General features: G+C 37.2%; 1 protein-coding gene across 2 annotated transcripts in view; it reads left to right on the plus strand.

Moving 5' to 3' along the window:
• The first annotated feature begins 1,008 nt into the window (after positions 1 to 1,008).
• Positions 1,009 to 13,316, plus strand: part of LOC125228588 (dystrophin) — a 701,009-nt gene continuing 688,701 nt past the window's right edge. For both annotated transcript variants that reach the window (XM_048133213.1, XM_048133221.1), the window contains exon 1: positions 1,009 to 1,660. In XM_048133213.1, coding sequence (XP_047989170.1) covers positions 1,024 to 1,660 — 637 coding nt within the window. In that variant the 5' untranslated portion in view covers positions 1,009 to 1,023. The remainder of the gene's footprint in view (positions 1,661 to 13,316) is intronic.

Here is a 13,316-nt window from a genome sequence, read left to right on the forward strand (position 1 = left end):
CGGATCGACTACACAGGAGCGTCAGTTATCTGTGCAACTATTTTGCAGATGTACATATGTATATAGCTATACATATGTCATTATCATGACCAACAGGTCAAGTTTAAATTTGTTTTGCTCACGGATTCTGTAGATTATATTAAACTAATAACCGAGTGCTATAAACGCACCTGATTTATGTGAGCCCTTGTGTAGTTGGCTATTGATCTCGGCGAGGTGCACTGGAACGGAGCCAAGATCGGGATCAGGTAGACTGGGGTACGGCTGAAATGGATACTTTCGTAGCCAGGGTTTATAATAATTGATCAGTTTATGAAATAGGATATCAATATTTTACAATTCCATTGTTTTACATTATACCTAAAATCTAATAGGTACGCACATACTTAATTATAACAATGTATTACATCGGCTATCGTAGGTAATTAAGGGCAATTTTCTACTTCAGGTAGTTAAAGTGACATCGTATTTTATTCAGATTACAAAAGCTAAATAGGTATGGTATAAGTACTTACACGACGAGTGCTGTATTTTAAGGCGATTACTCATACATGATTGCGACGTGATTTCTTGAAATTGATTATGTTAAAATGTTTGTAAGCAAAATTGTGTATAGTTTGAAAGCGTACTTAAAACATTTCGATATTTTCGTGTTTCATTTCGTTTGTCTTTGAAACACAAATAGATTAAAAACGTAATAAAATCTTTTATAAACGCGTCGAAACGCACCGTTTACCTCCACAATACGACGGCGGCCACTTAATTACTAATGACTCTGCAAACTGTACCCCGAATCGCGCTTCCGCTTCCGGCCTACCCCGTCCATCTCTCCCCATCCTCCCCGAATGAACGCCCGAAATACATCCCATTTATAACAGATACGTAATCTGATGATCTCAGCTCGTGCATTCGGTTGTGATTTCTTTCCTACTAACTTTACCGCACACTTAGATTAGTATTTGTATCGCACTTTGACTTTTGATAAACTATTTGTAGACAATTTTGATGTGTTTATAAAGTAAGATGGCGCAAGCTCAGGGATTCGTGCCTGAGAAGGTGCAGGAGTTTAACCGCCGAGCGTCTCAGGACATGTCCGAGTCGCCCGTTCATAAAAAAGAGACTGCTAAAAAGGAAGTTAACGGGACTGCAGAGAAACCTAAAGACGAAAAGAAAAATGACAGTAACTTCAGTCCAGCAAGGAATCAAGAAGCTAAGAACCCATTTGCAGCGCAATTCTATAGTCACAGCCGCGCGCGTGCGCATGGCCACTTCGAAATGGGTCCACGCGGTCTCGACTACTCTCCTCATCGAATGGGAATGGAGTATTCAAACCGCATGCGGGACTACGGTCCCCAGCGCTCGACTTCAATCCACGGGCACGAGCTGACGGACGGTCCAGTGGCGATGAAGCCGGAATACTTAGGGCACCGGCACTTCGGCAGCCAGATCGTGCCGGGCGGCATGAGCCACCCGGACGTGGTGTTCCGCCACGACTACTACGGGGCGGGGGCGGCGGGGTTCGCGCCGCGCGCGGCCCGCTTCTCGTCGCAGGAGTACCTGAACGCGCCGGCGCAGTACGGCCGCTGGCCCGACTACCGCGACCAGTACCGCCAGCGCCGCCGCTCGCAGCAGGACCTGCACTCTATGGAGAATGAACCAGGTAGGATGTTGGTTAAACCGTGTATGGAATATGTAGATTTTTTTGGAAACCTATGATTCTGCTCTGGAATGCAAGCGCGCATTCCACAATGCCACTGACCAACACATTTGTGTTTGCCACACATGTTACGTATCTTAAAGTCGTTTGAAGACACGCTTTCTCTGTTTACGACGATAATAGTTAGATCTTAGTGGTCAACAAGAATAGTATCCGTGATTAAAAATATACCGTGCCATATCCTTCCTTAGATATGGCACGTGCCATTTTTATGAAAGTAGAATACAATTTCTTTTTAAATTCAAATTTAAACTGAACTGATTTGAATTTTAACAAACGAAAACTGCAATCGAATTCAAGTTTTCAAACTTTCTTAGTTGAGTCTTGAGCAAGTTTTCTTATCTTTTGCTGCACGTATGGCCAACTTCAAAATCAATTTATAAGGTTTGAATCTGATATGAAAGATGATTTCTATTTGTTCTTGGTAAAATTAATACCCAAAATTATGAAGATTTCTAACTGGAGCTTTATAATATTCAGTACTATACCCCGCTATTTTGTTGCCTTGGAACGTAGGTATAATAAAAGCAATACGTATCAATAGTGCTAGTACGTTGAACTATCAGTGCTCATATATATTTTACGACAAATTTGAACGGATGCGCGCCGGTAACGAGCTCATATTTGATTTACAGATGAACTTCTGTTTCATACACAATGAATTGGCGGAATCTCGATTGTATTGTAAAGATGAATGTTACATGAATGGCCAGGTTATTTGCTGGTACCATTATGTACTGTGTTTCGAACGAAATTGGCTGCCGGGGTTGTGAAACCGCTAAGTTCTCATTCACATTGTTGTAGATGAGTGAATGAGACGGCACCACAAACTTTGTCGTCAGTTTACATAGGAGAAAGAACAGTAGTTGACACTGTTCATTGATATGTATTATCCCGGATTTGTAAGTTCTCATTTTTGACACATTTGTTTTGAAGTATGTTGCGATGTGGCTAAGACGTATCGTTTGCCAAATCTAACGATTAATTTCGAATTGGTTGAATCGATTAGGCGCTAATGTACAAGGCGCTTAAACAAATAAACGATTTTTATCAACTTACTGAAATGTCATTTGAATCGAAATGACAGACTCTACCACAGCACTTAGTTTAAAAATAAAAATGAATGATAAATGACATAATAAGTAAATCCTGCGTGATAAATTAATATCGTAAAGTACTCGCTAACGAAGATCCGCAAAAATGTAACATGTGTTAGATTATGTTTAAAGTAAGCGAAATATTGTTTTTAAGTACCTGATTTTTTTAAATATTATTACAGGATTTTATTTAAAATTTCATTAGATTGCGCGAGTTTACGTTTTGTGGACGCTGCCATGTGTCAAAAATAGGTTCTTACAGCTCTGGGACAATAACACTTTACCCTCATTTCTCATCTAAAAAACGATTAGTGTAATATTTTTGAACCGTCGCAACGAAACTACGTATCATCGATATAGTTAGTTAACCTTTGTAATCCTTGCAGTGATGATAGCGCGTTGCTGTAACTACTTCACAAGTTTGCTTTCCCAATATTATATCGTTGTGATAGAGTATACCCAGTCGAAGTAAATTATCTGTTGTAAACTTCTTATTTACTTTGTAAGCTTTGACTTCTTAGAAGATGGGGGAAAAGTTTTTGAATTTAAGTTCATACACCTCACATACTAATTAAAGAGTTGTATAAGGTGAAAACTACTTCAAAAGCTCAACAAAAGCTTAAATTTAAGCCCCTAAAAGAGAGGTTCGTTGGAAGTTTAAATGTTATCATATCGTTTTTATTACATGCTATTTGATCATCAAAAACCGTTCAGGCGTATTTACATAACTATCAACCAACACTAATATTTAAACAGCTTTATCTCGAATGTAAATCCACTAAGCTCACATCACGTCACAATTCACACAAATCCGTGCGATGCCAAAAAACCCCCATTAATCATACCACTTACGCCATTCTCGCTCCAGGAGCGACGCGATAATACGTCCAAATCGCCGTTTATATGTTCTGTCATATTTATCGCCGGCAGTCGCGTTCCTGTCACTATCTGTCATTCTGAGGTCCAGATCGCGTTTACTAGATGGAGTACGTCACTTAAGCGCTAATCCCGCTGCTTGTATGTCAATATGTATGCACCTCTTCCACTAAAAGTTTAATAAAGAAATAATTGTATAACATGGATAAGCCGTCAGACATTTATGTATGATTAAAATATGTTTCACATCATAACAGTAGAACCAAGGCACTGCTGTAAAACTAAAAGAAAAAATACATATGGCACATAGTAAGAAATACAAAACGGAGAAAAAAGAAATAATATTCTATTTAGGCGACGACATAACAGCGTGTCTCCGTTGCGTCGTCTAGCACGGTGTAGGTAACAATGTTAGGATGAACTTCAGTGTGTGACCACCAAAATATATATTAGGTACTCCCGGACAAACATTGGCGATATCATAATAAATTACCTACTTAAATATATTTTATTGTAGAGGTAGATCAATACTGTATTAAAGCTGAACCGTTCATTTCAGCCTCGTCCACCTAAAATTAAATCATTGTGGTAAAAGGCGTAGGAATTTTCTTCCGCATCGACTTTAAATTGAAATCTTCCGAGGTTTCCTCGAAGGACTATAACGTTGGATTTCCCTGAGAATAGTGTAATGGATTTTAATGGGTCGTGGACGTCAATAAACATCCCTGGGGATCGGAAGCGTCTAAAAGGTTAGGTGGACCTTACTTGCCAAGGATTATAAGATTTTTGTCAGAATTTCTTTTTCTATAAGTTTTCATTAGTTACTTCGTAAGTCCATAGTCAGAACATTTATAGGTACGTATGATCCGGCTCAGTCGAACAATAAGAAGTGGCATTTTGCTTGTAAGATTTGACGCCAATACTAACACACACATATTCATTGCAAACTTGCAAATCATAGAATGTAGCCCAACGTAAAACTCAGTACTATGGCATAGCCTCGTAGTTCGACCATAGTTCGTTTTCCTATCTTTAATTTGAAGCTTGTTTAGTAAATTTAATTGGTAAGAATTTCGTTCACGACACTTTATTTAAGTAGTTCACGAAAGATTCAAATTAGATTGAAACAACTATGGACATTCTAATGTAATTCGGTCTTACGAGAATAACTCTATCCTGATTAAAATGGGTTTAGGGACGACAGGTGTGCCATTTACATACGTCAAAGTTTGTATGAAGTGACAACTGTCTCAATCCCAAATTAATCGCTGTTCAGTAATACGTAATTGTTACATACTTGCTATTTGTTTAATAATGAGAAGTCTAGTCAGTTTAATCTATATCTTGACAAGAACACGTGTTCACTATAATAATTTATATTTTCAATTTATTAGTAATTCTTTCGTAATAAAGTCCGACATAGTAATGTAAACATGTCACCCGTTAACAAATCGCATGTAAACAAAGATAAACCGGCGAGGCCGTTAGTTATAAACGTTATTGCTAACATTTACGCCCAATAATGGACCATATATGTTGGTATTAAGGTTCAAGTGTTGTCAGTACACGTGGATGAAGGTAATAAAATTAGGAACGAACAGACAATTAAATTTGTAAAACAAACGTTCATCTGAATTTCATTTTTTTCAGTTAAATATGTACGTTGAATTTATTCGTGAGTTGTACGATCATAAAATAGCCATTCATTATAGGCCTATTGCTTTCGTGTTTAAGGTGCCTAAGGCTACCAAAAGTGATATTTCAAAACTTGTCACGACTGTAAACGTCGTACTATGATACCTTTAGCTCACTGTTTATCCCATAATTTATAATAATATTTTTCGCTACCCCATATTAAGTTAATAAGTTATGAAATTGAGGTGATCCATCAATCTGCCGTTAACGATAAAGGAAGAGGCTATCAATTATAATGAACGAGGAATTAGATCCGGGTCGAGACCAGTGAACACAGACTCACGGCTGCAGATGGCGCATTGTCAGGGCGAAACAACTTTACGTCGGTTTCAAAAAACGAAACAGTGAAATATGCAGCGTCTGTCGAATAAGTAATCTGCAATAATTTGCCAGTAATGTCAGTAACCGATCAATTGATCATTATATTAAATGTATCACGATTTGATCTTTGGTTTTCAAAAAACTGAAGATCAAATTACAATAAAAATAACCCATTCCTGGCTAACCAGTACACGTATTTAGTTAAATACAAAAATACAAAATACAAAATCATTTATTCAGCAAATAGGCCACGGGGGCACTTTTACATGTCAACATCACAGAGTATTCATTAAAGTTAAACAAATGAAATTAATAGAAATATTAACTAAAAATATTAATCATAAGCAAAGTATAGTATGAATTTTTTGAAACGAACGTTTCTAAACAAAGGCATCGTTCCCTTTGTGTTGAGCGGGAGCCTCTGTTTAGGCACGTGCCAAGACAACAAGTTAGTTTAAAAAGCAACTGTATCCTGACAATTGCAAGGTTCAAATCCGTGCAGTAGCAAATTTGAGATAGATTGTTTTGGAAATGTGAAGCGACAGACCACACCGGTATAGTTGCGCCGTTACGCCTCTACGACGCATTTTAGTTACAAATGGGGAAATTTATGTTATCGGCTACGACGAAGCGCTACGATCGTAGCTAAGCGGTAAATGTGTAGTGCGATGAACGCAGTGTCAAGCGCAATTCACGAAAGTCAATTTTAAATCAGTTAAACGAATTACCGTATATTATAGTTTCAAGGGGTTCACGCAGCCCTATTTAACGTATTGTAATGTTTCCTTTAAATTTTAATTTAATTTAATTTTAATTCAGTGACGGCCTAAAATTTCATTCGTCCATCAATGATAATAAATATTACATATCACGTAAAAAGGTAGATTTTACTTATTGGAAAGTTTCAGACAGATAGTCGTAAACGAGAAAGCTTTCATACAATATGCTCTGTCTATCAGGCAAGAGATCTGCAATAATTTACGAGTAACACCAGTAACCGATCAATTGATCATTATTTAATTGTAATCCGATCTTAAAAAAAACTCTTAGTCGATGTGTTTGAAGCAATAATCATTTGTTCATTACATATTTCTTTATGGAAAAGTTGAAGATTTTCTGAGAGCTCTATATCATCATCATCATAATTTCTTTATTTAATCGTAAACAACATTGTAACATTTGTAACCTAACATCATTCTATGAAGTGGAAACAACTGAGCACACATGGGTGTTTCCGCTCGAGTGTATTTACTGTAACAACATTGCACTAGATATTAAAATGGTTAATGAAGGTGTGTTTGTTGTTTTACGGTAAGCTGGGTGCCGACCCCTCTCGTTCACTTTGCTACGCGGAAATAGGTGAAGCGAGATATTTGAATACTTCAGCTTGGCAAATAACCTAACCACAAAATTAAAATGTTGAAAAAAAAACACCGACGTAGTGGACCGACTTCCAAGAAACATGACTAAGAAACACTCCCGACTAACTCAGATTTGAAACAAAAAAACTAAATCTAAATCGGTTCATCCGTTCGGTAGCTACGATACCACAGACAGACACACACACAGAGAGACAGACAGACAAACAGACAGACACGTCAAAGAAGCCGAAGCCAACACGTAGAGCCCCCTTGTAATTATAATTTTATTTATTTAGGTTACAAACAAAAATCTCGAATTAAATTTACACAGTATCGTTAAACCAATAAGGTTTGTTATTATGAGCCTATTGTGTCCCACTGCTGGGCAAAGGCCTCCCCCTCTTCTTCCATTCCTCTCGGTTTTGAGCGAGAAGAATGGAAGAAGGGGGGTAGGCCTTGATAATTAATGTTTAATACACCTACTCCTGTATTTCCCTTTACTAAGGTATCGAAGTCGTAGAATATTGATTAATCAGCAATCAGTGTTGTGAAACGATCAGCAATATATTCAGTCTCAAACTGCTTGGTAACTAGGTGCGCCTGGATATTGATGCGATACAATGTTCTAGTAAATGTACAGGTCACTTCTCCATACAAACGCTCTCGACTATTTCCTCCCTGGTTTTTGAAGATACACCAATGATTTTTTCAACACAGATTACTATTATTTTTATCTGTGTCGAACCGTTTTGATTTTTTTGCCATTTTTTTAAAAGACGCTAAAACCAATCAAAAATTTCTAAAAACGGCCTTTTTCAATATGGCTCAAAAAAAGGTGTGGTACTCAAGATCGGTAACAATTAGCCAAAAAATCTAAACGGTGCGACACAGATTATTTCATTGTTATTCAGATTCTCAAATTTCGTTCCGTTTAAATAAGTTTTGAAGGAGGAAACAGTCGAGAGCGGAACCTTGATTTTAAAGATTTTTTCGCAATATCTTTTAACTGAGTTTATAGTTAAAATCTTTTAACTGAGTTGTTCTTAATGGACATTTTTTTTCGATAAATCTAGTTAATAACACTAGTATATTTAACTGAAATTCCCAAATGGAAAGGGGGACTCCTTTCCATTTTAGCATTTTCGCTCCTGTAGCTTCTTAAGGAGGAGCGGGAGAGGAAAACTGAGGAAAATGTGGATAGACAGTGTGATGATAGGAACAAGATACATGCTGTGCCGACCCCAAGTAATTAAGATAAGGGTAAACAAATGTTGATCAGTGGTAAATTGTAGGAATTTGACAGGTTTACAGAAAAGAAGACATTTGAAATTATAATTTCGTTTAGAACACAGAAATGTCGATAACTAATAATTAATCAAAACTACTAAATAGAGACGTTTCTAAACTTTTCGTTGACATTTTAGCTATTTTAATTAAGTATACAGGGTGGGGCCTGTAACAAAGGCGAAAAATTGAACTGTAGGCTGTACTCCTTATACTGATCAACATTTGTTCAGTGACTTTTAAAAATTATGAAGTTTTTAAATTTTAAATTTTTCATACAAAATAAATATTAGCTTCAATGTACGCCATTATTGTTGTCATTGACGTTGTCTGTCACACTTTAGACTTAACAGAATTCGCAATACATTACCTCTTAGAAAAAGCTTTCAAGGGTGATAAAAATCAAAATACAAGTTATTTTTAAAAGTTGCCGAACAAATGTTGATCAGTATAAGGAGAATAGCCTACAGTTTAATTATTCGCCTTTGTTACAGGCCCCACTCTGTATAAGTATATATATATAATAGCTAGTCAGAATATATCCTATCTATGAACTTTATATCGGTAATAGATTTAAAAAAGCTGAATGCTTCTGCAAGTTAGCTGTTAAGCCATTTCAGCATAGTTCAGTCCCAGGCAATTAATTATTACGAGCTGATCCCGAAACTAAAACTAGGAAACTAGACGCTGGCTTTGAACAGGTACCTATAAATATTCCTTTGGCAGTTTGGTGTTTGAACTTGAACCGAAATATTTATGGTATACCGGGTGCCCGGTAATTAATGGACAACCTTTTAACCACCAAGAGGGCACCTTATACTGGTCCAGAAAATCGACTTTAAGGTTTAGTAAAAGTCGCCTGGTTTTCGAGATTTTCACACTTTTTAAAATTTTAGGTAGTATTAAAATTTTAAAAATTATAAAAATCTCGAAAACCAGGCGACTTTTACTAAAACTTAATGTCGATTTTCTGGACCAGTATAAGGTGCCCTCTTGGTGGTTAAAAGGCCTGTCGCCTGGTTTTCGAGATTTTCACACTTTTTAAAATTTTAATACTACCTAAAATTTTAAAAATTGTGAAAATCTCGAAAACCAGGCGACTTTTACTAAACCTTAAAGTCGATTTTCTGGACCAGTATAAGGTGCCCTCTTGGTGGATAAAAGGTTGTCCATTAATTACCGGGCACCCTGTATACCTATGATAATACTTATATACCTAATATGATCGGGATTTAAAATAGAGTACTAACTAAGCGATACATACAGTCACGTCTGTATCCCATAAAAGGGCACATACTAGGCAGAGCACATGAATATAGTTAAGTTTCAGTGCCACTATTGGTAATTAAGGGGTGAAACAAAATTAGAGCGTATATGTGTGATTTGCTGCTGTTATGTACTTGCAATCGCAAATATTAGTTTCATGGTAAATCCGCTCAAATTAAATGAACTTACTATTAAAATCGAATTAGTGCGTTTTACTGAAGAAAGATTTTCAATAAGGTACAGCGGGACAATTTCGATTGGGGGGCAATGCAACTGATCCATTTTTCAAAGTTTTACTATGTTTGCATTATTAATTAGTGTCCACCGGTTATATATGGCACGCGTGTGCAGTGGATACATGTGGAACTCAACTTCATAGTGTAATAATGGAAAAATGGATTAGTTTAATTGTTTCCCAGTCGGGATTTACTGCCGCTGTACCTTAATATTTTTATCAAACCAACTTTTATCTTTTTGGGTTATAGTTAGAGTCAACCCTTGTAAATTCTCTGTGATATTTTTCTCTAACCCTTTCCAACCGGACAAATCGGGGGATGCCAATTTAATTTTGATTATTCTTGTCATGTGTCAAAATTGACAATTATATTATGTTAACAACCCGCTAACAACCTCACGATCGTATCAGCTCGGGTAAAGGGCTAAGTATTTGCCGTTCATTTGATTAATATCATCTAAAGAATTATTATCAAAACCATTATAAACCAATCAGTCACATTAGTTATAAAATTCACTTTAATTCGTTTTACTCCACACTCCATAAAACATCTCCCGTAAAACAAAAAGCGGCCGCTCTCCTATTAATTGTTAACCATGACCCACAAGATGCGGGGTCGTTGCCCTCGCGGGGGCGGGTGGGGGGTGGTGGGGGCGACTATCGATCCCATTCATGCGTGGTCGTAGTCGCTGTTTACGTTGCAGCGTCTAGTGCCGGTCTGCCGACCACCATTTTTGAGGTGCATCTTGCGAGTACTAAACTCCTAAGTACTTATTAGTTACATGATTATGGTTGAGGTCGGTTCAACTTCTTATCATTACTCTTGTGAGGTGTTAAGATGAAAGGGGATGAAAACATCTGTACCATAATATTGTCTTCGGTTACCGCGATAGTTACTCATGAAATAAAACTATGGAAACGGATTAAATCGCGTATAATGAATTTAAAATACATCCCGACGTTTCCAATTTTTTTTTTTTTTTTTTAACAGAGTAATGGTAAAATTTTTTGAATATTGTATAATTGGCTTTATTAATAGTGTGTGAACCTGCCTTAGAAATCTATATTATTTGTGGTCATGGTTCGTTAATATTTCTTGTAAGTGGGTAGCTTTTGCACATTTTAATTTTTCCTCAGTCACCCGTTGACCACGAACGCTGTAAAGAGTTCGAAACGTCGGGATGTATTTTAAATTCATTATACGCGATTTAATCCGTTTCCATAGTTTTATTTCATCTGTACCATCTTGGTACTTATTTTCTTACCTGGATGTTCCGTGCATTATGGAAAATAATTATACATTTTTTTAAATATGTATAGGCATATAATATTAGGCACACGCCTAATATAATGTGTCTTTTCATTTGACACTTTTTCAGTTATAAATAAAAAAATAAAACAAGCAGACAATAATCCTATTTGTATTCAAATTGTGATATTTTATTATTTTTTATTTATTATTATCAAATAGTTAAGATAATCCATTTGATCTGTGTATTTGAATTTGAAGGTCATTGGTAGCTGCTCTACGCTTAAGGACGAGTGAAATGCATTCAATCGTAACATCAGAACGAGGTAGCATGCCTCTGTCTCGTTCTAGCAAAGGGTAGAAACTGTTTGTAAGGGGTCCCGGTGTGACACTTTTGAGGACCTTTTAAGGGTTCTTGTAGACGCATTGGTGTGCGTCGGATAGTCGGCAAATACAGAGGAAAATGTAATGTTGCAATACAGTTTGAAACTTCTTGTAATAGTTTTGAATCATATGTTTTGATACGGTGATTCGTATTCTGCTGGGGCGCTCAAGGTTATTAGATGAACTTAATTAGGTGTTTAAGTTAATATTGAATAGGTAGGTACTAAAAACTTTATAAAGGGATACCTAACAGTTAAATAAATAATTATTGATGGTTTATGTAACTCTAATGTTGCGTTGCTCTTTTCATACTTTAATTCTAATATGCGTATTTGTATTACAACGAAGGGGTTTGGTATTAAAACTGAAATAATATAACAATGTAGTTTTCTAAGCCTAGTGGTTCATTATGAGCTGGAAAGCCACATAATTATTTTGTCTTTGTATAAAAGTACGGTTTAAAAGTTTATTCATCCTATCATTACACGCCATTGGCTAATAGCGAGGCTCTGCTCGTTTGGAACTACAGCTAACGTGGTTAGCGGGCAGCTCGAGTGCTCGAGAGCGGCTCGAGTTGCTCGATTTGCTCGAGTTGTGCTCTAGTTGTGCTCGAGTGGCATCGTTTACTAGCACTGGGCTTTTCAACGTAAACGCCGTACACAAAAGCTGAGAAGTTTCTTAAATATTCATCTTGTGGAAATTGTTTTCGATCAATATGATGTTGATTATTTTGGTCACTATTTTCCATGTTAGGAATTTTACATATTTGAATTTCGTTGAAATTTCAGAACGAATATTTATTAGCTTTAGAATGGACGATCTAAACTGAACCTAGCCCATATAAACGCCGTGAACTCCGTTTTTAAAACTCGCAAGGTATATAATAAAATAATATACGGTTCTGCCTAGACTCGGCTCACGAGATAACCGCCATGTGGGATGTTGAATCAACGATCATTGTTCCGATAGTCGTTTCAGCGAACGGTCTCATAGCGAAGAGTCTCGACCAACATCTTAAGAGACTCTCGCTAGGTGGCTGGATCAAGGGCCAGATGCAGAAGGCGGTGATCTTGGACACGGCGCGGATAGTTCGACGGTTCCTCTCTCTGCAGCACAAACCGCCGGCAGCTTGGGCCCTGCCCCGCTGCTGGCGGCACCCTAGGTTAGGTTTTTTATAATATGTTTATATGTTTTTATATTGTTTTGTAAGTGTTTTTTATTTTACTTTTATACTCATATTGTAAAAAACCTAGCATAAGAGAAAAAAAAAATAAAGGAAATGATACGGTTCTGCGACATAGGTTAATATGACTTTTTGACCTGGTGCCTCCACCGTCGCGCTTTCATCACCTGCGCTTCCCGCCATGAAGCAAAGTTCATCCTCATTTTCTCTACACGTGGCAAGCCTAGAACAAACCTTCGTTTTTGCCCAGAACGTGCAAGTTGTGGAATGAGTTACCTTCTAAGGTGTTTCCCTTGCGCTATGACATCTCAAGAAGCGGGTATTTAGGGTTTTTAAAGATCGACAACACCTAAGTGGCTCCCCTGATGTTGCTTATGTCCATGGGTGGCAATTACTGCTTCTCATCAGGCGGCTCGTCTGCTCGTTTGCTGCCTATATCATAAAAAATGTCAAGAACTTGGTTGAAAATGTACAGGTCTTAGCTATATTATCAATGTTATCATGAAGTGAGCACTCACCAGAGTGGCTAGAATATAGGACCTGATTCAGCCCATCGGCTTAAGCGTCCCATCGGTCTGGCGGCGTGAATAATTGACGACGCTGCCTGATTTACTCTCGGCGCGTGGGGGGTTAAGGGGGGACAGTTTG

This window comes from Leguminivora glycinivorella, chromosome 1 (genome assembly GCF_023078275.1).
Source record: "Leguminivora glycinivorella isolate SPB_JAAS2020 chromosome 1, LegGlyc_1.1, whole genome shotgun sequence".
NCBI classification, from domain to species: domain Eukaryota; kingdom Metazoa; phylum Arthropoda; class Insecta; order Lepidoptera; family Tortricidae; genus Leguminivora; species Leguminivora glycinivorella.